Source organism: Pantherophis guttatus, chromosome 3 (assembly GCF_059756535.1).
Source record: "Pantherophis guttatus breed Tessera chromosome 3, ASM5975653v1, whole genome shotgun sequence".
Taxonomy (NCBI): Eukaryota; Metazoa; Chordata; class Lepidosauria; order Squamata; family Colubridae; genus Pantherophis; species Pantherophis guttatus.
In genome coordinates, this window is record NC_142065.1 from 63,571,923 (window position 1) to 63,599,676 (window position 27,754).

Consider the following 27,754-nt stretch of genomic DNA (forward strand, 5'->3'; position numbering starts at 1 on the left):
TTCACTGACTCCATTAGTAGTGATTATTCAGCAAACTTTGTTTCTCAAAACATATGAATAGATGAAGCATGCTTTATATCAGAATCGTTTTCATATTTTAATAATATAAAGGGTATTCCTAAAAACACTTTACATTTTATAGTGGGTTGCTTATCCTGAGGTCTGGATTCTTTTTAGATCGTTGAGCAGGAGATACCAGGAATTTAAATGAGAACTGTTTATCTGCCAATTATCTACCTACTGAAGTCCTTCTAAAAGGTTTAAATAGATATACACTACATAAATATAAAATATAAATATGCACACACACGCATGCATAAATCAGGACATCAGCCGTTAGGTGTGCTCTTTTTCAACACATATTCTATTTATTTCTTTGTTCATCTGCTGCTCTCTATTTTGTTCATTTGCCAAAGCATTTTTATTTGTTTTCAGCACTAAAACGGAGCCTTCATTTTACTTTCTTCCCTCAAAAACAACTTATGACAACAGTCGGCATATGTGGCCTTGAAGCGGATTTTAAATTTAGGACACATTTCCTTTATATATGAGATACTGCAGTGTGACAGATGAGTATAAATAAAGGAAAGTTGATTATTTTAAGTTCTTTGCCAAAAAGAGATCATGATCACTAGGAATGCAAAAGATCGGAAAGCTTATTGCAGTAGATATACAAACAAACAATTGTGATCTAATGTAGATACAGCAGTTCAGGACCTGTCTGTTGGAATGAACTAGTCCCTGGGGGACCTAGCACTTTAATCTCCCTTCCCTCTTTACCACATGTCAATTCAATACTTTCTGGTTAGCTGAACCACAGTTTCCCATGATGCCTGAACTTGAGAAACCTGGTTTGAGTATTCCCTACAAAACAAAATATCAGACTCAGAAACTGTGCTTTAATCTTTCTGACTCTATGAAGAGCTCAAACAGTTTCCCAGAGAAATGTCACTGAAAATCATGCTTTGGTAAATCAGGGTGAATTGAAATAAATCATGCGAGACAAGAAACTTCCAAGCATATATAGCTAGTTCCTGGGCCTGTGTTGAAATTTACTCTGAGTGGGGTTTGGTACTAGAAGTCTGTCAAAATGCCACACTTCGCATAAGCCACTGCCTTGTACAGGTGATCCTCGACTTACAAACACAATTGAGCCCAAAATTTCTGTGGCTAAGTGAAAATTTGTTAAGTGAGTTTTGTCCCATTTTATGACCTTTCTTGCCACGGTTGTTAAATGAATCACTGCAGTTGTTAGGTTAGTAACACGGTTGTTAAGTGAATCTGGTTTCCTCATTGACTTTGCTTGTCAGGAGGTTACAATTAGTCACATTTATTTATTTAGAAAATTTATATTTATAAATATTTATATTGCTGCCTACTCACATATGGCAACACAAGATGGCTTACAACAGGGGTGGGCAACTGTGGCCCTTTTACAACCTGTGGACTTCAACTCCCAGAATTCCTGAGCCAGCTTGGCTGTTTCAGGAATTCTGGGAGTTGAAGTCCACAGGTTGTAAAAGGGCCACTGTTGCCCACCCCGGCTTACAAGGATGATCCCAAGCCACGGCAAACGTCATAAATATGAGTCAGTTGCCAAGCATCTGAATTTTGATCACATGGCCGTAGGGGTGTTACAATAGTCATAATTGTGAAAAGTCACTTTTTTCAGTGCCATTGTAACTTTGAATGGTCACAAAATGAACTTTGTAAGTTGAGGACTAACTGTATATCTATTACGTCTTCTGAAAATGGAATTAAAAACAAACAAAGAAAAAAAATCCAAATTCTTAAGAGTGTTCATTTCTACCTCCAGATGCAAGCTCAAGGCCTTTAAAAAAAAGAGAAAAATAAGAAGTGAGAATAGCCAAAGAAATCCATAAAGGGATTTAAAAAAAAACCAAAACAAACAAACAATAATAATCCAGAAGGTAAATTTTAAATTAGTGAACAGGAATTTTCTTCTGTAGCTGACAACTTAATGTATTTGCCCGATTTATATGATTTTTACTAATTCTCAATAATTTTGTAAATAAATTGCACAAGGCTTTCTTGGCAAATTAAAAAGATTCAGTCCGCAAGCAAAAATTGTCAACCAGGCAGATGTTTTTCAGCCACTCTGCTCATCCATAGTTTTGTATAAATATTTCATTTCCATGTTGCATTTATAAATATTTCAGTGAAACATTTTCTCAATTTCTGTCTGTCTGTCTCTTAAACCTTGGGTGAATGACTAGCTTAAACTACTTAAAACCTAAAAATAGATGAAACATTGTGTAAAGAGAAATGCAATATTCAATAGCTCAGGGTCCATAATAACGTGAATATTTACAGAAGAGGACCTTCAGTTTTTGGCACCCAAAGCTATTCAAGCTGCAGGTACAAGTGTTTTTCATTACAATTTAAAATGATATGCAGACAGGAATACAAACTAGACGTACCTTTTTACAGAAAACATGAATTAAAATCAACTAGCGAATCAAATGGACCTGTTATTAATTACTCAGTTCTAGATACAATATAGAATCAATATACAATATTAGTCACTAGAACGTGCTTAATTTAAACCAAAAATCTTGACATCAATATTCTAGTTAGGATTAATTTCGTTTTTATAGAACAATCTTGATTGTCAGGCACTTCAACTATAATCTTGTTGATAATCTGGGCAATTTGGAACAAGGACCTAACTAACCAGATATTACATTTCAGAGGTTGAGTTATAACTTCTTGCAAAATAAAAGATGCATACTAACTCTGCAAGAACCCCACCCAGAATTGAAATACAAAGGCCATCACATCAGGATCAAATGCAATGGATTGACCCCTTCCCCAAATACAGTTCAAAATTTTGGACACTTACAACAATCTTGTTCGTCTGACTTGTCTTTGCAGTCTTCATCTCCATCACATTTCCAATTCAAATGGATACATTCCCCATTGCCACACTGGAACTCGTGCGCTGCACAGGTGTTCACAATTTGTGGTTTGAGTTTGTATCCACACCTCTCCATGGACTCATCTGAGAGGTCCTCACAATCAGGCTGTTTGTCACAGACCCAAATCTGTGGGATGCACAGGCTATTGTTACACTGGAACTCATTCGGGTTGCAAGTGAAGGGAGGGCATTTTCTCTCGTCACTGCCATCACCACAATCATCGTCACCATCACAGACAAAGATTGTGGCTATGCAGGTCTTGTTGCTGCACTGGAATTCACTTGAAGAACAGACTTTGGGGGGAAAAAACAGATAAGGGTTAGCTCAAACTTATTATTTTATTTCATATTTTAAATCTTCAAAAAATCATCCTGCTCTTAGCTATCTTCTCCCTACAACACTGGAAAAACATGTGCAATGCTTGCACATTTCTATTTTTTAATACTGTTCCAGCCTGATGATTCTATTTATTATGCATTTAAAAAAAAGCAATCAAAACCACTCTTGTTTTTTACTCCATTAATATAACCACCTATTCATGTTTTAGGATAATGATAGGACCATGCAATGCTTCTCCCTCTGTCCTTCATCTTTGCTCCGGTTTCATAGCAACTTGAACTATCTTTTCCTGCATAGCTTGTCAACTTTTGGTAAGGGTAAACATTACATGGAAAATAAAGATACTTACTTAGTTTATAAACAAATAAGAATTTATTAAAAAAAACCTATTGATCAAGTGGAAGTCCTACATTTTGTTCCTAGTGCTGCCAATGGTAAGCTACTGGTAGTAAAGAGAACATTTAAGAGCCTTGGTGGCGCAGCAGACTAAAGTGCTGTTAAGTAGCACCAGCTGCCTGCAATTACTGCGAGTTCAAATCTCACCAGGCTCAAGGTTGACTCAGCCTTCCATCCTTCCGAGGTAGGTAAAATGAGGACCCGGATTGTGGGGGCAATAAGCTGACTTTGTATAAAGAAGAACACTGCTTAGGGGCCCCTGAAAGCCCTACTAAGCAGGTATATAAAAAAGTATGAAGGCTATTGCTTAACGCATTGTAAGCCGCCCTGAGTCTCCGGAGAAGGGCGGCATATAAATCGAACCAATGAATAAACAAACAAACAAACAAACAAACAAATAAACATAAGGTAAAAAGGACCTTCATATCGATGCTTTCCCCACTGGTATTAGAGGCATACAATCTCTGGCATTACATTAAAGAAAGGAAGTTTTAACCACAATAGAGCCTGGAATTTCAATTATAAGTTGTAGAGCTTGTAAGTTTAGTTACTGTATGACAGGATTTGATCATTTTTGTGACAAACTTAAAGTGTGCCACGACATGTGGTTGTTAAACGAATCCATTCTTCTAAATGGGCTCTTTTTGCCAGAATGTGACCAAAACTGGAAACTGTCAAAAATGTCAGACATCATGGCCACGTGATTGTTGGATGCTGTCCCCAGTACTAAATGCAAGCTGGTTGCCAAGTGCCTGGAATATGAAAACATGACCAAGGGGGAGGGGTGCCAGCAGTTACAACTTCAAGGACAGGTCATAAGTAGTTATTTTTAAGTCCATTATAATTTTGAACAATTGTTAAACAACTGGTTTGTACCTGTAGCCACATTTAATAACAACCATCTATAATTAGACCAACAGATCATTCTGCCCAATTATTTTTTTACACTGTGTATAGATTTATCCATCCTTCCTCCTTGTTTCGTTTTGTGAAAGCTGAAGAGACCCAGATGTGAATCTTTTATTGATAAAGGGGCTCTTTCTCTTTTACACAGCTTTAAATATCTGAGACCAGAATTATATACCTTCTTCTAAGATTGCTTCCCATAGTATTACTGAGAGGTTGAACCATGCTGATGCGCTGGAGAAGAGCAAAGGTTCATTTGCTATCTAAAGTTTTGGAGAGTTCTACCAAACTCTCACTTCCATATTACAAAGTTGGCATAAGCACAATTTTATAAGTATCAATTTTATTTCTTTCATAATTTATTATTTTAATGTTTTGACTATGTATCCCACTTTGAATGGGGAGAGTTGGGAATGCTGCAGTTTACTAAAACATATAGTTTGTAATCCCACACCATTCCTTGATATACCAAAAGAGAATATATGACATGAAGGACTATTTGTGACATGTATATGAAGAGGATGCTTTGGAATTAAGACTTGTGGCCAGCAAGTAAAGGCAGAGCTACTCAAGAACCATCATTGACTTAGGTATGAGTATAAAGAAGCAGGGAACAATAAAAATTCCCTCCATAATCCTTGCAAAGGACAAATTGAATTCACTATCCATCATTCGTAAACATTTATCAAGGCATAACAAATTAATCTATTTGTCTCATTTGGTTTAATAGTTAAAACACTGGTCTATTAGAAACTGCTGCTGAGTTCTATGGAAATTTTTCTTGGAAGACTGATCCATTCTTTAAATATCCTAAACCTAATTTGAGAATTCATAGTGACTTATTCTGAGCACTTCTGCTTAACAGTCCTTAAGAAGTACAGTCTTTGTAAAAAAAGGAAAAAAAAAGCCAAGAATTCAAATGAAGGTACTACTATTGATTCCTTTTCTCTACTTCCTATATTTAACTCACCCCAATTACTTCTTTATTCTAACTTGAACAATGTAACTGTTTCTCAAGTCTATCATTCAACATAACTGTCCTTGACAGTCACTACCAATTCAGAGCCTCTACAGCATTAATGTCAAGTAAATATCATTTTACCTTTGTAGGTTTCTAAAAATATTACATATTTGCTTATTCAAAAATGCTGTGCCAAAATCTGCCTTACAATTCCTACGAACATTTCTTTCTTCATTAAAGAAGTGGTTTTAAAACCATTTTTTCAGGATGCTAGAAAATTTCTATAGAAAGTCTCTCTCTTTCTCTCTTTTTTTTTTTTGAGATTATTTTGGTTTTATAGTAATAAACCGTGTTTTCCTGAAAATAAGACCCTGTCTTATATTTTTTGAACCCTGAAATAAGCGCTTGGCCATTGCCATGCGCTCAAAAGCCCGATTGGGCTTATTATCAGGGGATGTCTTATTTTGGGGGGGGAAACAGGGTAATACCTTAGCACTTTCTAACTAATTGTATGAATACCATACTCTTTTCACAAAGGCTACAACATCAGAACTATCTTCTACTTCAGCAGCAAATATTATTTCATTAAATGGAATAAGAGCCTATTCCAAAAAAATGTAGAATTGTTCTGCTTGACATTTCTATTTGCAGGCTTAATGCCAGTTCTCATAGCTTGAGTGAGAGACACCCCTTGGGATTCTTTGCTGTCACTTTTTGTCTTAACTCCACTAAGTAACATTTTCATCATTAGAAGCTGACCATTCCTAGAGTTGTGAGCTGTAGGGCTCAATAAAACGAAAACTATGTGGAATGTAGAAAAATGGGATTTTTTACTTGCTTGAGATAGGTAGCTGTAGAACGAACGAACGAACGAACGAACCAATTGCACGAATAAATAAATGGATAAAGAGGATTTCGCTTGCCAAGATAATCTGAAGAAAAGACTCAACTAAGAAAAATCTTCCTTTGATGATATTGATTCTTTTAATGTATACTGTATAGTCAAGGTTGTGTCTGTGAATCATTAGGAAACTCCTAGGGACCATTTTGATCCAGCTATCTTGTGCCGTGATCACAATGGTGTCTTGGGAAACAGAGCTTGTTCAACTGGAAGTTCAAGAGGTAGACACTGAAATGAGCTGAAAGCTGCATGTCTTGCCCTTTAGGGAAAGGGGGATGAATAATTCTGAACATTCATTCATATTAATTCACTGAAACAAATATAAATGTAATGCTATACTGGCAATTGTTTAACATTAAAACTTAACTAAAAATGGCCAAGATGGTTTAAACGTTCTTCCAAACATGAAAGAAATCAAATGTCATATGAAACTGGGGGAGTCCTAGAATTATATCATGTAAACTAGTCACGGGATAGAACTGTACAATTCAGAGGACTGTTGCATCTAAAGTCTGATGAGCAACTATATGGCCAGATGGCCGAGGGCTACAAAAAAAGCTGTTACAGTTAGAGGCCTGGCAGGGTGTGGGGTCAGGATCTGAAAGCCATAGCACTATTTTGCTGAGAATTTCTCTGCCCTCAGTTTGGCTTTTCTAAGTGGCAATTTCATTCTCCTCCAAATGTTAAGTAGGTTGCAGAATTTCAGAGCGTGTTCTGAACTTCCTAAGAAGGATGCACTGGGTAAATGCTCAGTGAAGTATGCAGGGATTTGGCTTCTGAATGGCATCGATAAGCCCTTTTGCAATAAATTAAAAATTCCTCTGGAAGTCACTATGTAACATTTACAAATAATTAGGCCTTTCTGAGAAGATTTCACACTTCCTCCCATCTCTGCTTGCCACATTTAGAGTTAGACTATCTGTAGCAATTCACATGAAAACTTATAGGTATTCCAGCTGCAACTTTTTCAGCCAAAAAGGAAATCTATTTCCACATTAAAGAGTTCCCACAAAATAAGCTTAAATATATGCAATTTCTTTTTAATTAAAGGGGAAGAATAAACTTTGAAACTACTGTAACCAATTGTTTTACAGTAACCCCAAATGAAAAGGAAAATAATCCTGAGAATGACATTTGAATCAGTGGTGGGTTGCCCCTAGTTCGGACCGGTTCTATAGAATCGGTAGTAAAACCTACGAGAGGCTCCGCCCACTGACCCCGACGTTATCAGGAAGCTTCTGCACATGCGCAGAAGCGCGCACGGCCCCGTTGCAAACCGGTAGTAAAGGTAAGTAGAACCCACCCCGATTTGAATCGTTTTAAAAGCCAATAGTTACATTCTCATTGTTCCTTATGCCCTATGTCATAATAAACAACATAGCTTGCAAAAAGATGACAGGAATCAGAATGTCAAATCTGGAAATACATTTTGGAGATCTCTGAATACTAGATAAAGATTATAACAGATTGCAGCTCTAGAGCTTCAGGTTTTGATCTTTACATAGTAAGTAGAATTTCTTGGAACCATCTCCTTCCATTTTAATATGGGTTTTCCCCTGATACTACTTCTACCATATATGAAATTGAAGACTAAAAGTCAGAGTAAACTAGTGTGTCTTTATTTAATTAGGGTATTGCCTTGTTATCTCTGAATATCCAGTCATAGGAAGACTTACAAATGACTCCAGAAAAAAGGTGCCAGGGTTTGAATTACTACATCAGCAATGGGCTATCCTGAATAGGATTTGCACCTCACATAGCGTCTGCTGGGACTCTGTATAAATGGGCCATAGTATCCTCTCCTCAGTGTGACTACGGGGACCCATGTCAAACTGTAGATCACATTGTGACCAGTTGTAAGCAGTCCAGTATCTGATTTTTTAAAAATGATGCTGCGCTTCAGATGGCCTAGACATTTTAACATTTATATTTTATAGTGTTTTACTAATCTAGGTAATTTGTTACTATATATTGCTAGCCCATGTATGATATGCCATCCACTAAATAAATAAATATTATACTGATACATTGACAGAAATTGACTAAAGTATAGGAGTATTATTTATTTATTTACATTTAGTATGTCTATTCCAAAAGATAAGGCAGGGGGATTCCATAACCTCTTTCCTATACTCATTTTGATATAAATAATTCCCCCGCTCCCTTTTACAGCCAAATAGGAAACAAAAATTATATTAAATTGCATGCTTTTTAAAAACAAACTAGAAATTTATTTCTCCTAGCTGCTTCGAAGAATTTTACTTGTAGGTATTTTTAGAATCTTCTTTAACCCAAATCTTACACATTTCAGATTGAATGAATGGAATGATCTGAGTGGATTTATATCAAACTATTCCTGATCTTGTCCTTTCCAGGTGTATTGGATTACAACTCCCATCATTCACAACCAACCACAGTACTTATGAATAATTGTTTTGTAGTCCAACAATTTTGGAGAATAAAATATTGAAAATGTCTGGGTTATATGTTCAAGAGGTAAAGTTTAAAGACAGATTATGTACCCTTCTCTTAATTATTGTTCCCCTTATAGACTAAATGGTTAATGTTTTACAGTTCAGCTATTCCTGTGCTTAAGGGGAAATCTGAAATTTCTTAAAAACTTCTTATGCACCCAAACGTTTAAAATGAATTTTAGAGAATTAAAAACTTGAGTTAAGAAGCTTCTGTGAAGGTATTTTACCTTCTCAGATCTGTAAAAAAAAAAAACTTCAGTAGAAGATGACCTCATAAACCTATATGAATTACTTCTAAACTTTAATGTAAGAAGCTTAAGACACAAATACTATGCTTTTCTGCTGGTATTTTGGCACCAGTTCCAAATTGCCAGTACTCCTAAGATTTCAGAACTTCTAAATATCTCCAAGTTTCTAAATGCCCCATAATTACAGAACTGATATTTTCTGGCAATCAGTCCTATTTTAAATTGTTTCTTGATAAAATACTGCTGACAAATTCATTTTGCTTAATGGCTTGGTTCCCCATCCCTTATTAGCTAATAATTTGCAGTGGCATGGATTTTGCTGAAAAGTTCAAAGTATTTTGATACATATGAAAGATGCAGTGATCGTGACACCACTAATGGAACACTCCAACAATATCCTTTTATCTGGCCATTTAATAAGTATTTTTAGCTCATCACCACTCTTCTATCTGTGAATTTGCAAACAATTTTTTACAATTTGGAATTGTAAAAAATGACCCTGCAGCAGCCAGTGATACAGTTCTTCCTCATCTCCTATTCGGCTATATGCATGCACATCAAAAGTCATCTCAAATAATAATAAATATATTAATATATATTATTTATAATAAATATAATATTAAATGACCATAATTGAGATATAACAATGTTGGCATACACTATTTCCTTGTGTTTTTATAAAAATTTATAAACAAGTGAAAAGGTATTACTTTTAGATCAATTAATTTTCGATCAGCTTCCTAGATTCCAAGAAAGTCTATTAAAAGTTACCAACTTTTCATAATAAATTAGGAGTATTCTGGATAAAATTGTGCATAGGTATATTGATTACTGCCTGGAAAAAAACTTAGTTTAGCCTTAAAAGCAATTTGCAGAATTTTATCATTATAAACACCACAACTAGAGCAAGTAGGCAAATAAAGCAAACAAGTTTGTTTTAAAATGGACAACTCTTTCAAGCACTGACCCCCATCCCTAAATCTTTCACCTGAGTGATAGGTAAGAACTCATATACAGATAATCCTCAATTTATGACCACTTGTTCAGTGACTGTTCAAAAATATGACAGTGCTAAATGAGGGGAACTTGTGACTGGTCTGCAAAGTTGCAGCATCGCTACAGTCACTTGATCGCAATCTGGGTGTTTGGCTTGCAATTTTAATATCGCAAGCCATGGTCACATGATCACCACTGGTGATCTTCCCTGTCTGCTTCCCACAAGCAAAATCAATGGGGAAGCTAAAAGGGAAGGTCACAAGTCACTCCCATAAGTTTCTCCTTGGAGCTCATTACAGGGCATGAGATGTCAAGGATCTTGTATTCTGACATGCTCTCTGTAATTCAGCACTCACCTGTGGCCCCTACCAGCCCACCCACACTCCCAAGCTGCTGCCTGTGGCTCTCACCCCCTTGCCCATGGTCCAACACCTGCCTGTGGCACACCCTACCCTTCACACTACTTGTTCTGGGCTCCTGTATCTTCCCATTTAATGACACATGCATTCCTGGTGTTACAATGGCGAATAGAATAGAATAGAATAGAATAGAATAGAATAGAATAGAATAGAATAGAATAGAATAGAATAGAATAGCAGAGTTGGAAGGGACCTTGGAGGTCTTCTAGTCCAACCCCCTGCTTAGGCAAGAAACCCTACACCACTTCAGACAAATGGTTATCCAACATCTTCTTTAAAATTTCCAGTGTTGGAGCATTCACAACTTCTGGAGGCAAGTTGTTCCACTGATTAATTGTTCTAACTATCAGGAAATTTTTCCTTAGTTCTAGGTTGCTTCTCTCCTTGATTAGTTTCCACCCATTGCTTCTTGTTCTACCCTCAGGTGCTTTGGAGAATAGTTTGACTCCCTCTTCTTTGTGGCAACCCCTGAGATATTGGAACACTGCTATCGTGTCTCCACTAATCCTTCTTTTCATTAAACTAGGATTGCCATTGCTGAGCATTGCTGTCATGTGATATTGCACTTTACAACCTCATCACTTAGTGGCAGCAATCCTGGCTGCTGTCACAAGCTGAGGATGACCTGTAGTTTCTTGGATTGTATGAATCCATTAACTCTAGTTTATAAGCTATCACTTATGGTTTAGTACACTGTGTAAACACAGATAATTGAGAACTATTCAGTAACTCAGGGTTAGCGAACTGTGGCTTAACATGATTTAGATGTTAATCTATACTTCTATTTAGGTCTAGAAATTTGATTGGTGTTTTCAGAGTGACAAAGGTTTAACATCTGAGTAAGACCCCATAATGCATTTGTTCTTCATTTTCTAAAGTATAATCTATTTAACTGGTAAATAAATCACCCATATATAAATCATGATAATTTTAGGAGAGCTAATAAAGATAATATTCTTTTCTCTGAAAAGATAACAAAAATATATGGTTGTACGGTACATTATTACGTGGAGGTACATAGAGAATTGCATAGAGGACATATCTAGTTCAAATAAAACCTTCCAATTTGTTACTCACAAGCTGATTTATTAGTTCATTTAAACTTTTCTGCCCTTGGACCAAGACATTGGGTATTGTGATCAATTAGCATTTTGAGTGTTATTTTCCATTTGTACAGTAATTGTTCTGAAAATGAAGGAAATTGTTTCCAGTTATTCTCCAGCTCAGAGGAGACCTGTCAGCTATATTGGTAATTTTACATGTCCAATTAGCTTGGTAGATTCCCCAGAAACAAATGAGGCTGTGATAGTCTATTAGCTCACATGTTGGAGTTGTTAACCATTTCACATAATGAGAATATGCCTTAGAAAAATGCATTGTGGCAGGAAGTACTATTCCTGAAACAGTTAGTGTGACATCTTAGAATAGTTTCCTTGGAACCATTTTGAGTACTGCCTTGTACAGGTAGTCCTTGACTTACAACTGTTGGTTTAGTGACCATTCAAAGTTATAATAGCACTGAAAAAAGTGACATGACTATTTTTTCATACTTATGACCATTGCAGCATTTCCATGGTCATGTGATCAAAATTCAGATGCTTGACAACTGACTCATATTTATGACGGTTGCTGTGTCCATGGTCATGTGATCATCTTTTGTGACCATCTGACAAGCAAAGTCTGTGGGGAAGCCAGATTCACTCAACAACTGTGTCACTAACTTAACAACTGCAGTGATTCACTTAACAACTGTCTCACTTATCAACAGAAATTTGGGGCTCAATTATGGTCATAAATAGAGGACTACCTGTACAATGGAATCTCTCTTTCACAGCTTTTCTGGAAGGGATTTGATACATCAAGAAATGGAGATGGCAAGCACATTATGGGCTAAAGAAGAATTACACAAATGGAGTTATCAAGCCTCCAAAAATCTTTCATGCAATTCCCAGAGACTTTAAAATGATGTTTCTAAGCTTTAATTTCTAGTGAGGCAGAAGAGAAAAATTATAAAGACATAAAAAGACATAAATTACCAGATTTCATTTTAATTAAATGTATATAAATGTATGTGGAAATGAAATGAAATCAGATTTAGTTCTTTGTTTCAGCTCCATCCCCCGATTTTAGGGAGCTGCCTCCATCAAAATCCCTGGCAGCTCAGGAATGGATATCCTAGGCCCATGATGGTAACCTATGGCACGTGTGCCAGAGATGGCATGCAGCGTTCTCTTTGTGGGCACACGAGCCGTCACCCCAGTTCAGCTCCACTGCGCATGCGTGTGCGCCTCCCGACGGCCAGCTGGTCTTCGGGTCTCTGCTGCACAGGCATGGGGGTGGGGCGCATGCAGGAGGCATGTGTGCATGCGTGGGATGCATGCAGGGGGACGTGCACATGAATGCATGGGGGCAGGGCGCATGCAAGGGGGTCATGCGTGCATTGCATTTTGGGGGTTTGGGTGTGCCTGCGAGCATTTGCGCGTGCGCTTTGGGCACTCGATCCAGAAAAGGTTAGCCATCGCTGCCCTAGACCCAGAAAAATTGCTTAGGTGGCAGCTCCACTTGAAGATGAAAAAATATTAATTGCTAGGTTATACTTCTCTTTTCAGCCTTTTCAAATAAAGGAATTTTGTGAGCACATAAATTTATGCTATTCTACAACTGTCTTCCACATAACCACCAACAGAATTGCAATGCAAAGAATGATCTTTGGGAGGAGGTTGCTTCAAGTAGGTTTTAGACTCCTGGCAACTGCCTGGATAAGTCCCTGCAGTTTTCTTGATGGTTTGGTACTACCCCTTTCCTAGACCTGAGACAAAGGGACTGACCAATGTCACTCAGCTGGCTTCATGTCTAAGGCGGCACTAGAACTCACCATCTTCCATTTTCTAGCCTGGTGCCTTAACTACTCGTCCAAACTGGCTCTCCTAAATGATGACTAACTTTCATAAAATCAGTAATTGCTCCTTTTAATAGTCTTACGTACATGTGATCAAAATATTATATAGTTCAATGAGGCAGACTGGTGTTACTCATAGAGAATTAATTTTGACTTAAATATTTCTATTTTTTTTGTTTGTTCCAGTTTGGTTTAAATTGATTACATACAGTTATTTCATTTGACACCGTTGAAAAGAAGAGATGTGATAGTTAGTACTGCTATGTTGAAATAAGTTAATTTGTTCCCTTATTTTGAAACGATTAAACATTCAACTATATTAGACCATAATTTCTGTAAAATTCAATGGAATGTTAGGCACATTTATGGCATACATAATACATCTTTTATGTATTAAATATGAATGAATTTTCAGTTTTTCCCTGAATATTCTAGTAATAGCTAGATCAGTATTTGCTAGACATTGGAAAATATATAGAAAACAAACTAAAAGGCAAAGACAGTTGAGTGTTAATGAATGTTAACCTTCCTTTCAGATGAATAAAATTAATGAAATATAGATATCAATATTGCATGATATAAAAATAGAATATTGGATTCTTACATTCTTAAAATGGATTCAGGTGAATAATCACTTAGGAAAAAAATATTAGTGTCTAACATTTAGTATATGGAAATACATATTCAAATTACGGCTAGCAGTATTTAAATCTTTAAAAAAGAAACAGATCATATTATATTTCAAATTCTGAAACAAATTAATGGCCAGGAGATAAAACATATCCTGGCAATACATGTCAAAAACATCAGTTTCTGAATCAATGGACAAAATAAGAATAACATAGCTTGAGCCAAAGGAATTAAAAAAAAAAAAAACAGTTTGAAAGAAAAACCTTGCAGCTATGACCATTTAAGCTCCCAGCGGTACAACTATGCTGAATAATGATATACCAAGCAATGTTCCCAGAATATGTTAATGAGGTCATTACACCATAAAATCTCTATTTCCATTAATTTAATTCTCTCTAGAAATACTCTAGTGGGGCAGGAAGGCAGGCAGGCAGAGACAGACAGACACCCTGATTCCAAGCATTTAATATATTTTGACATTAACCCTTTTTTCCTATTCTTCCTAGTGTTTTTACGCAAGTACTTTTTTTCCAGATTAACCGAGTGTTAATCCATTAGTTGCGACAGGAATTGACTGACTGGCTTGTCACCCGAGCTTGACAGCAGGGGCTGAGGGACAGTGACTGGCCCAAGTCACCTAGGAAGCTATCAGGCCTAAGGCAGAATTAGAACACAGAGTCTCTTGGTTTCCAGCCTGGTGCCTTAATCACTAAACCAAACTCACTTATAAACCCCACTAGTATAGCAACTTAGTTTAACTTAACAAAATTAAACTTAGTTAATTTTGGCTTAATTGGAAGAGTCTAAATTATAACTGTACCATGTTTCTATACCATTTCTTATAAGAAAGTATCATGAAGTGTGTCATTATAAAATATAATGAAATAAATAACTTTTTTTTTAAAAAAAGGATGAAGTGAAATGAAAACAAGAACAGGGTTTTTTAAATGCAAAACCTTGGAAAAGTGCCAAGATGGCGCCTGTAGGGTATGGCAGGGATGGCTGGGGAATGCAGGGTGGCCCAAAAGGCACAGAAGGAGGTGGAGCAAATGAGGGGCAGTGTTGAATTGGAGATGTGCATAGCAGGAGAGGAGAAGCATGAGGTTCTCACCTAATGACCGCCACCAGGACTATCAGAAGCACTTTGCTTAGTGATGAAATTGCCATCCCAATTATAACTGAGGACTACCTATATAATTTATTCTACATCGCTCCAAAGGTAATACTAGAACTTATTGGTTAAAATTACATGGTAGATTGTTTGGGTTGGGCAATTCCTAAGCATCTTATCCTATGCCAAATAGCTTTATATATATATATTCACTTGGGAGTTTATCTCCTGGATTCTACTGCCAGGAACAAGTAATTTTTTCCAATTTGCAGTGGAATATTTTACAATGGAATCAGGGGAAACTTATAATATAAATTCATTTAACAAGATGTTATACAGATAATGTAGCAGATGACCAGGTTGAGCCCGAGGGAGGGGTCAAATGCATCATAAGTTACGAGTCCCTGCACGCCCACAAGAGGTCTAAATCCATCCCACTTTGAATACTTTCTGAATTCCCGCTCATTTCCTGGGACCATTAGTAGCTCTGATTTTTGTTAAGAGCTTAAGCTTGCAATAAATCTTTTTATTCATTTGAACTGCCTGAATCTCCTGATTTCCCTGGCGCTTGATAGATAGTCCTCAATTTACAACTATAATTGAGCCCGCAATTTCAGTTGTAAATTATGATGATTGTAAGGGGGGTCACTATATATGACCAAGTCCAATTTTATGATTTTTGTGGCAGTTATTAAGCGAACATTGTGGTCATTAAGCAAACCTATCATTTGCTATGGACATTTTTTACCAGGAACGGGAAGTAATAGTTTCTGGGGGAAAAAAAGATAAATTACAGTCATGGGACTGCAAATATCTGTAAATGTGGGCTGGTTGCCCAATGCCCAAAATGCAGTTATGTGACTGTGAATGATGTGAGAACTTTGAATCCCAGTCTTAAGTAGTTTTTTCAGGGTCCATCAGAATTTTGAAGGGTCATAAATCAAGTATTACCTATAGTTACAAAATATGTTAGTGGCACAACATATTATGGTGGAATCATCCAATGGTGTGTGTAGGTTTGCTTGACTGACAAAGAGTAGCCTTGTGATGAATGCTGTAATCATATACATCACAAATGTTTGGTTTAAATTTGTGATTTCATTTCCTGTATGCCAGGAAAAGCTCAGCTTGATTACAAAAACTTTTTATCAGTTCTGGTTCTATAAATTCATTAGAATGGTAGTTATGTTCCAGCCATAATGCATAAACCAAGTTCAGCACATAAAAAGAAGTAAAATAAGTTTATATTATGTATTCTTTGTGGGATTAACTATTGCCTTCGGAAAGGGCTTTTTTAAACTTCTTTTGGTGTCCCACCTCAGTCTTTAGATTTCCAACGTACTGTAAATTAAATGGAGAGAAGGTCTCTGCTTTTTGTAATCAAACCCCTTTGCATCTTTTGTTTATTCTACCACTAATGTTTCAGAGCAGTTCAAACTGGAGGTTCTCTACTGAAGGGACATAATAATAATAGAATATGTAGAATTAGTGGGACATAATAGTAGAGTCGGTATTATTGCTTTGACTTGCTGTTTTGCTTCTGTAAAAATTGCTTTGCTAAGAATTAGCAAAGTCTCTGCCATTTGCTTCTCCAGTGATCTCACCTCTGGGTTATTTTGTTTTTATGTACCACTCTGTGCCTGGTGGATATCTCAAGAAGTGGGGTTGCTGAGCACCCACCCCACTTCCTTGCTGCACTGCTAAAGGAAGGGATAGGCCAGGGGGGCAGCATTGGGTACTAAGCTGATGTCTCTGAAGGTATAAAAGGACATCATATCTTCCCCAAGGTGTGGCTGTTTCCTCACATGCATTGTATCTGTATGTTCTGGATATAGTCCCACCCAGTATTTTGCTTTTGGCCATAAATAAAATCTGCTTCTTTTTGCAAGCCTTGTCTTGAGTCTCTCTCTTTGGTATTCTGGTGACTCAAGTACATTTTGGGACCTTACACTACCATCTCTTAGGAAAGCACCTCATATGACAGCAGAGTTGCCTCCTGAAAAGGATGCATTTTATTTTATTATCTGAATTCTCAGATGAGAGCCAATGTTTTATTACAGCTTATTTAACTCAGACTTTCCAAGGCGAGCTATTTGATTGAGTCAAAGAAGACAGATTACTTTCACATTCACTGCAATCATTTCCTGAAGCTAGAAATGTTACAGAATGATAGATGAAGAAATTTTCACAGGGCTAAACTGACAATATTAGTCCTTAGGGAAAAAGTTTCTTCCTTATTTGAGACTTCATCTAAACCATCTCTGTTTTGGCAGACACCAGGTTTGCAAATACAGTCCTAAAGTTTTCAGGGGCTAGGAATCATTTTGAGCAAGGTAATATTGATTCCTTTCCTTGTTTACTTCACAGCAATAATATCGCAGTAGTTTTCACGTACTTTTGTAATGTAAATTACAAAATTATAATAAAGAATAAAGATCAATATAAATATAACATCAATAAAAAATATATGAAGAGAACTTTGATACAGAATGGAGAAGATAGGACTGTATACTATCCTGTCACATGATCACCCAGACATAAAGACTGTAGCTGTGGATGATAAGATGAGCCTGAGAAAGAACGAAGAGAAGAATCAGATATGCTGTTACATCTGCAGAATCTCTCACAGGAAAGGGAAGCTGAAGTGAGCTAATGAATGGGCAGAAGCAGATGAACTTAGAGGGGAGGGGGAAAAAATGAAATTGCTAGCAAGCAGAGATTCTTGGATTGCTGAAGAGATGCAGATTCCAAAATGGTTGAAGATACCAAACAGGAAGATGAAGTAGTATAGGAACAAGTAACATGGCAGAGATTTCCAAAAGTAGAAGGGGATCTGAAGAGAAAGGATGATCATGATTATGCTAGCAATCAGATATTACCAGACAAATTCCAACTAAAGATTTTGATTAACTCTATGAGGAATTCAACACAGCAACAGCTCAAGATAGATTTTATTTATTTATTTATTTATTGTTGCGATTTATATGCCGCCTTTCTCCCTAGGGACTCAAGGCGGCTTACAAAATGACAAATTCCAATACAAATCACAATGAAATAAAATTAAAATCAGCAACCCTATTAAAAACAGTTTAAAATTATGACAGTGTCATAATTTACACAATGTAAATAAAGATACACAATGTAATACTAATTGGGCCATCAAACTATTCTGTACATACATTCTCCTTTGAGCATAAAAAGGGGAAACTCTGAATGTTTAACTGAATGCTGCTTACATAGTTATTTAAAGAATTGGTCTCTTAGAGCAAACACTTTTCTATCCTTTGTTATGCTTCCTCCCCACCAAAAACAAACAAACAAAGAAATGATATGGCATGATTCTCTTGAAGGTCTTATGTCTCATCTAATTCCTACATGGGCCAGTGACTGCTTTCAAAATTCAGCAGAGAAAAGAGAATCAATCACCAGCAATTTGGGACTCCCTTTTTGTTTTCATCCAAGAAAACCAACTACCTTTGGTTGCATTATTGCCATTCCACTGCTATATATGCACAACAGTATGATCGTTAAGAATCACAATCTGTGTATTATTTTCCTTTTCTCTTGCCATCCATTTTCTTTGTGTGTGAAGTTCTTTCAGACTGTAAGCCTGAGGGCCAGGGCTGCTTTTCTTATTAATACCTCCAATGCTCAGGCTGCTGAATATAAATGCTCTAAAATCACAAAATGAATGTCAAGAGCAGCATGCTGAAAGACTGTGGATACTTTCTTCATGAGGCAAATTTCCAGTTAAGAAGAGACAGAATCTCTATGGATATGATAGTCTGTATGGGCCTTCACAGACTTTCATTTCTGTTTCTTTTCTGTTTAACTGAGTGGCGTATTGGGAAGGCCAATACTTTTATGGAGATGTGGGGGGAGGACCTTTGAAAACTTGCAGGGAATTCAGAATTAGAGAAATGTGGAGAGAATAGATTTTTGATTGGCTCACTTATACATCTCAGGTACTGACTTCCTAATAGGCATATATGACATAATTCTTCACTACAGACAAGAAAATACCTGTATTGATTGCACATGCTTAAACATTTAACAGCAACCTGATGTAGCGATTTGAACATGGCATAGTTACAGTAAATCCCTGCAGCAGAATGTTTCCTGTAGGTTTGTTTGTCTATATAGGCAAGTTTAATGATGGCTATAAAAATCCCCGCATTGCCATCTGGAAAGTTCCTACCCTGGTTGATTATTTTCTAAAGAATTCCTCACAATTTGGGTTCATTACCAAAGTTCTGCTTCGTGATCCAATCCTACCTAACAAAAAAGTTGAGTGTATCACCTAGCAGTAATCGTCACATTTCAAACCTATTAACCCCCCCCCCTAATTAATTAAGAAACTGGTTATTCTCTTCCACCCTTTCTCTGGTTTTTAAGTTTCAAGGTTCTTGGATTTTTAGCATAGTGAAGTGAGAGAAACTACTTTTATCATCGAGGAACTCATTTTCAAAAAGACCAATGTGTGATTGATGAGGTTGATATTACTTTGAAATGGAGATACTTTCTCTGGAAGTCAGAGGCGCTAATGTGACAGGAGGTTTTACATTTCAAGAGATGAGCTTGAGACTTGCCAGGAGTTTTCAAATACCCAAGTAAAGGGGAAAAAGGAGTCTCCCATTTTAGAAAGAATACAAAAGCAAAAGAACCTGCTGTCAACCTCTAAAACCATATTTGGAGACAACCAAAGAACAAAAATGAGATATAAAGAAGGGAAAAGAATGTAATTAATAAAACCAAACAAGATTTTGAAAAGAGAAAGAAAATGGGAATCAAGAATAACAGCAGGGAAAAGATAATTTTCAACCCGAACAGCTTGTTTGTGGAAAGTAAGAGTTCTTTATGAGAAAAAGAAATTAAAAATTCCAAAGAATAAAGACAAACTGAGGCAATGAATAATATACAGTACTTTGAGTCATTGATTCATCATATAGTTCAGTTTTGTACTGATACATTAAGTTTGTGAATATACCTGACAGCTTACCTGTTACAACTCTAGATAGGAATCCAGCTAATTTCAAGAGGAAGGAAACCTCTTCCTCCACAGTCAGTACTGGAATGCATTTTTTAAAAAAAATTCTCCCATCAGAAAAGTAAAAATCTTGATGACTGTCAGCTTTCTTTATAAGGTTCATTTATTCTTGAGTACTGTATAAGAATAGACTGCCAAGCGGATTCCAGTTTGAAATATATCAATTTACACTAAAGGCATGGAAGGTACTTTTTTCTACTTTATGTAATTTCTTCTACATAGGAATTCTTTTTTCACATATTGAAATTTACAATACATAGAAATATAGGAAAGAGAAAAATAGTTTCATGAGCTGATTGCTTGAAACAATTGCCTTTTGCTCATTAGAGTACTGAAGATACAGTAATGTCATATTGCATATAGATAGTAATATTTATCTCATTTTCTATATCCCCAAGTCTAAGCTAACAAAAAATTGAATGTAACAAATAAAATAAGAAAGGTTTATCATTACAAACAAAACCTTAAAAAAATTGTACTGTAGCCCAGGGGTGGGTTCTAATTTTTTTTACTACCGATTCTGTGGGCGTGGCTTATTTTGTGGGCGTGGTTTGATGGTCATGTGACAATTCTTTAGGATTTAACAGAGGTACTGGTCTACCAGCCTTTTAACTGGTTGTAGAGCTGTACCGGTCTACCCATTTGTTCTTGGAGAGTCCTGGTATATCCCTTTTGTTTTTTGAGCGTCCCGGTCTACCCGTTTGTTTTTCGAGCGTCCTGGTCTATGCATTTGTTTTTCGAGCGCACTGGTCTACCACCACACTGCCTTTTAACACTGATCAGCTGTAGGGCGGCCCTTTGAAGCCCCCCAGCAAGTGTTTAAACAGTTTTTTTCCTTCCAGCTGATCAGCTGGGACTAGGGAAGCAGCGAAAAATTGGGGGCAGGGCCAAATAAAAGGTAAGAATAACCCGGGGGGGGGGAATGGGAGGCCCCAGCTCCCGAACAAAGAGAACCGGTTCGGTGATGTCATATCGTCACCGCTACCGGCTTGGCTGAACCGGGCCGAACCAGGAGGAACCCACCACTACTGTAGCTCTTGGAACCTAGAAGTCACCTTAATCTTACCGGGGAATCCAATGGACAATTTTTCAACTTTACAGACTAGCACTGATGATGTTATCTAATTTGGGTAATGAAACATCTGCAAGAAAACAAGCAAGCTCAGAGAGCACCAAGGACCCCTCATGTCAACCTTGAGCTACAAATATTCTCCTTTATTACAACCTTATATTTTAATATGCTTTACAGTGTGTGAACATTTTATTTAGTGGAACCACAGCTGTTCTATAGATTTTCATCCACTAGTGTTTCACTTGCTCCTTTGAAAACAAATAGGGCCCTGATTAAAATGTTATTTTTTTCACCCCTTTGATTGTATAAGCAATGTTTCTGGAGTTAACAACTATCCCAAAGGCACCTACATTATGAACCAAAAAGAGGTATTCATGGGACCTGCATATTAAGCTACAGTTTGCTTTAACCATGGTTTGTTAAATACATTAGTTTTTTTGGCCCATCTATTTTTAGTATTTCTATCTTTGTATCTTTGGATATGTTAAAAGCTGGGACAGAACACAAAACCAAACCTGGAAATAAGCCATGAGGCCTGCCTACACAACATTGTAAGCCACATTTGAAAACACTAAGACAAAAATAAAACAGGTTTTTCAAACTCTGCCAGACTATCCATGGCTTATTTACTGATCTCTCTTAGCAAATCATGCTAAATAAGAAAGAAGTCAAAATGAAGCATAATGCAGGGCAATATGCTATCTGTCCAATGTTAGTATGAATTTTACTTCCTCTCTTTTCAGGAAATCTAATAGGATAAAGCAATTTGATGCACCACACAATACAGTTATACAGAGCAAATAACATAGAGAAGAAAGATAGGAGGGAAAGAATGTGGAGTATGGGCACTAGACTAGCAAGCATATCTTACTAGGTTTTTACACTTACTGTTAGTGCAACCAGCTTCATCAATTCCACTTTCACAGTCTTTTTCTCCATCACATTTCCAAGACGCAGGAATGCATTTATTGCTGGAGTCTCCACAGCTAATTTTTTCAGCTAGACATACTTGTTTGGCTACAAAAACAAACAAACGGAACACAGTTAAAGTTACCCAGGCCAAGAATATATTGTATCCCATCCAGCATTGCTTTGACTTTTACAAATGTAAACATTATTTATAATAGTTCTGAAAAAAATTGGATTTCTTTTTCTCCCTCATATCTCTGAAAGCTTCAAATAAAGTTACAGAAAATAAATTTATCCAAGATATTATGCACCACTAATAGTGCATCTGCATAGATTCAGTTTTTTTTCATGAAGGAACTATTCATAAATTAGAAAATAATACTGCTTAAACTCACTGACCCACATACAACTGGAGTAAAAAAATTACAAAATGTATTTCTGACTTTTTTTTCAAAGAGAGGAAGATAATTTAGGGAAGCTGCTTATTTGATCAATTCATTGAAATTGGCTTTCTGTGTAGTATTTTTATGGTAAAATATTTACTCTTATTTGCATATGTGCTGTCATATCTTGATAATATAATAATTTCTTTGATGGCCCTAAAACTGGAGAGTCCATCCTTTTTTCTTAAAAAAAGAGAAAAGAAATTGGATAACCATTTGTCTGAATGTTGGATAACCATTTGTCTGAAGTGGTGTAGGGTTTCCTGCCTAAGCAGTGGGTTGGACTAGAAGACCTCTAAGGTCCCTTCCAACTCTGTTATTCTATTCTATAAATTTTAGAAACTCTACAGAATACATGAACAAAGCTAAACTTTTCTTTGGACTGCATCAACTGGGAATATAAATATACCCCCTCCCACCGGGGTTGTGTGTGTTCTTTTTTTCTGTGGAGGAGAATACAAAATTTAGAAAACAAAATGGAAATACACCCAAAATTGCCTTGGAATAAGCCTCACATTCACTTTACAATCTATAAATAAATAATATAAGACAATATTAATAATGTAGGAAATACAAAGTGTAGTGTTTGACATGGTGAACAAATTTATGGAGGATGTTTACTTAATACATATTTTAGAGCACTGATAAGGATAACCCTGAAGCCAATGACTGCTTACAAACAATAATCTAATAAATTTTCTTGGAAGTAAGTCCAGCTTATTTTAATGGACCTCACTTCAGGAAAGCTAATAAAGACTGCAGTTTCAGATGCAGAAATGCCTTAATTTTGTATATGCAAAAATATGAAAATTCCGAATACTGGAAAGCAATATTTAATATTTCTCCAATTATCCCAACTGTCCCCTAATTGCATTCTCTTTTTCAGGTATTCATTTTTATGTTTGGGATACTTAACTAGGTAGAAACATATATTACCAACTTAAATCTGATCAGCTGTCATAAAGATGGCACCACTAACATTTTATATTGGAATAGAATACTTTATTGGTCAAGTGTGATTAGACACACAAGGAATTTGCCTCTGATGCATATGCTCTCAATGTACATGCAAAACAAAATAATAATAATAATAACAATGATGATGGTGATGGTGATACCAGTAAGAGAATATAGTAGAACAGACGAGAAGGGTAAAAGTAATACAGCCATACTACATAGGTAAATAGACACGTGGGAATTAGGTGTTCAGCAGAGTGATGGTATTAGAAAAAAAACCAGTCTCTTGTGTCTAGTTGTTTTGGCATGCAATGCACTATAGCGGCGTCCCAAGGGAGGAATTGTCCAGGATGTGAGAGGTCTGTAGATATTTTCTTAGCCTTCTTTCTGACTCATGCAGTATACAGGTCTGTGGTATGCTATTGTATGTATTGTATATTATATATGTATATGGTAGATAGGTATATTGATGACACTCTAACTAGTGCCTCCAGCTATAGACGTTTTTCCCTTAGTTTAACAACTACATTTTATTTTTATACACATTAGTTTGAAACTTTCCCAAAACAGAGTACAGTAAGAGACTGCAACTGGGGAAAATAATAAAGAGGTCTTCTGACATTATTTGAGAAGTATACTCTCTTTATAAAAAAGACATGAGATTAATCATTTCAATGAGGCAGAGAATTTTTTCTCCAGACTAGTGTCCTCCACACAGCAGGCTTAAATTCTAGGATTTCAATTCTGGAACTAGGAGTACTATAATTAGGCTGTGATGCAATAATTGGATGGAAAATATTCATTTATCTGATTTTCATGCCTCTTTGGCAGGCACTCAAAGTTGCTTACAAAACACAGGACAAAACCCTCTTAGTTGCAATTGAGTGGAGAGGGAAGCATGCGCAAATGGGCTTTTCCATCATATCTCAACAACTACACAAAACTGAATAATTAACTAACACATAGAAGCTGCCAATAGGCAAGGAGTTAAAGGCTACTCTGCTTTATTTTAATTTTGGCCTTTTAAGTTGCATTTTGAGATACAGAGTTAAGAAGAAAAATTACAGTTAACAAATGACAAATCAGTGCAAAAAAGTTCTAGGAAAAAGGCCATCCATTTGTTAATGTTTCAACTGGAAGCAAATGTTGATCAATATCAACAGCAGGCTGCAAATAAAAACTCAGCTGCAGGTGCAAATTACGTCTACTTAGCAATTCTTGCTTCCATCACTTTCATCTTTTTTTGTGGCTTAACAACTTGCAGTTTGAGTTTCCCCGAACCTAGGATAAAGAAAGGGTTAACCTGATAAATGACAGGGAGTGGTGTCAAGGTTTATGTTGGTGCAAAACATAGGGAAAACAGAGTCTTTCAAAAACAGACCATTAAAAAGACTTGGTTAAAATGTCAGACACATCAAGACCAATTTATCACCATGAGGCACAAATGCCAAGGATGGACAACAATGCTTTATTTATACAGAGACAAGAGGGAAGACAAGCAAGACGAGTCCATTGACTTGCCACAACCAATGGCCCATTCATTCTTGGTTTCTTTACACCCCAACAGGACAAATTCTTTCATTAAAATTGTTGAGCCTAACTGGCGCCCCATTGCTTGGCTTCCTCTTGTGCTACTGCTGAGCCTTTCAGGCACAGAAGCATTATATATATACATATATATTCAAGGGAATGGCTAGATAACAGACATTGACTTTCACATGACCATTTGTCGGGTTCTCACCATACAGGTGCTCTAGGGGCATGCAAAAAAATAAAAATCAGTCCCTACTTCTTGTGGGAAACCTGCAGATCTTTTCAATCTTTCAATAACAGACTAGACGGTTTCCGAGAGCATGAAACAAGGTCTATTTTTGTGGAAATGTTATTTTGAACAAGAAGGCCTGCTTACCACTATCCCTGCTTTAAGATTCCCTATTGTTCAATTTCTTATAAAATATGAAACAGTATACTAAGAAGATCCAAGGTTTCTCACAAATGTTATGTGTAAACTGCTAATTCAGCCTCAGGCATTAGCAGCTACATATATAGCAGCATCTCCGGGTGCCGTCGGCTGGGCAATGTTGGCTGACGATCCCCAGGGGGAGAGCATTCTCTGTGGGGGCCCCTACCCTCTGGAAAGAGCTGCCCCTGGAGATTCGTAGGATTCATGACCTTCGTACCTTTCGTCGCGCCCTAAAAACATTATTATTCCAACAAGCAGGGCTGGCCTAAATAATAATAATATTTTACTATTTTAATGGGTTGTTTTAAGAGTTTTTTGGCCAATTTATTTAATTGTTTTAAATTGCTTTTAATTTTTATTTTGTCATGGTTTTATTTTTGGCTGTACACCACCCTGAGTCCTTCGGGAGAAGGGCAGTATAGAAATTCAATTAAATAAATAAATAAATAAATAAATAAATATAATCCATCCTATTGCACAACATATGATTCTTATACCCTTGGGATTGAAGCCAGTGAAACTCTGTGAATAGTACTTAATTCCTACTGAAATCATGGGATTCCAGTTCAGGTTCCCCACTGTTTTCAGAGGCACTGGATTTACACACTGTCTAATATAATCCTTTGAGACTAGTAAGGATTTAAATTCATGAATTAGGCTCATCAATAATCCAGCTAGATTTCAATACTAGTGACATCGCTGGTGCTCACTAATTCATTCAATATTTGGGCTAGGGAACTTTTGGACAATCATGAAACATTAGCATCTCTAACATCATAAGTGCCCAGAAAAGAGTTCTACGAAGTGGAGATTTTCCCCCCTTCCCAGAATACAAGATTAGACTAAAATCTTCAAGGGATTAGACAATTAATCTCTAAAGGATCGACAACATACAGAGTAATTCCATTTTGGAAATGCCTCATTCATTTCTTAACTCTTTTTAAATACTGCTGAACTTCAAGCAACTGCTAGTAGTATGTTCTAGAGTGAAATGAACAGAAGGAATTGTTTAATTGTATTCTCAGAAGAACTGAGATAAAAACACTTGTCTTGTGGGCACCAATAAAACAAAATGAAAACAACTTGGTTGCCAATAAGAAAAAGAAAACAACACAAGGTTGAGAAGAAATAAAGAGAGGCTTGTATAAGAAAGGGATGCATTAGAAGTCATTAAGGACAAGCAAAACCAATAGTCCAGATCTGTAGGGATGGTATTAATAAAGTCCCAAAGGTGATTTTCCCAAAAAACAACCGGTCTTTCTTGGTTTTTTTTCCTCTGAAAACATTTCGCTTCTCATCCAAGAAGCTTCTTCAGTTCTGAAGAACCGAACATTTTCAAAGGAAAAAACAAAGAAAGCTCAGTTTCCTTTGGAAAAAGTACCTTTGGGGCAAGATTTAGAGGATCTGGATGATTTAGAACCATGATGGCGAACCTATGGCACGTAGCCATATTGGTGGGCACGCGAGCTCAGCTCATTTTTGGGCCTTCTGGGAAGCCAGCAAACAGGCTGTTTCCAGCCTCCAAGCTCCTAGAAAGGCTCTGGAACCTGGGGAGAGAGAAAAACGGGCCTACCGGGCCCACAGTGCCAGGACCAAGGCGGAGCAGGGAGGTCGCGCGCGCATATGTGTGGGCAGGGCGCATAGAATTATGGGTGTGGGCATGCATGTATGTGACCTCCTCCCCATCCCCCCCGCTCCTGGCACGCGATGGCAAAAAGGTTAGCCATCACTGATTTAGAATGTCCATAGGCAGTATTAAGAAAACTAAAACACAGCTAAAGTCTGATATGGAAAGCTGAGAGTTGCAATAAAAATATCTTTCCCAATCTATCTAAAGCAAGAAAGCAGGAAAGTGTCAAGATAGCTAGGAAATACATAGCCAACTTAAAATTATCTGGTGAAGGAGGAGTTGCGATCATTTTCTATTAATAAAAATCCCAACAACAGAAGAAAGGGATAATAATGATTCAAATTACAAGCACAAAAAAAATACTGTTCATGGCTTCACATAGTTCATTCAACACACACACACACACACACTTAAAAAACCTAATTGATGTTACATTGCATTAATAATATCATTTCCACATCACAAGTAGCATAGTTTATTTCATCACTTAAATTATGCATTAGTTTAATCTCTA

The 27,754-nt window shown here is 36.7% G+C and overlaps 1 protein-coding gene across 2 annotated transcripts in view; it reads right to left on the minus strand.

Annotated features, from left to right (window-relative positions):
• The window catches only part of LRP8 (LDL receptor related protein 8), a 217,842-nt gene that overhangs the window by 32,604 nt on the left and 157,484 nt on the right, over positions 1-27,754 (minus strand). For both annotated transcript variants that reach the window (XM_034415108.2, XM_087889738.1), the window contains exons 4-5: positions 22,227-22,355; positions 2,864-3,232 (exon numbers count right to left, since the gene is read on the minus strand). In XM_034415108.2, the coding sequence (XP_034270999.1) occupies positions 2,864-3,232; positions 22,227-22,355 (498 nt within the window). The remainder of the gene's footprint in view (positions 1-2,863; positions 3,233-22,226; positions 22,356-27,754) is intronic.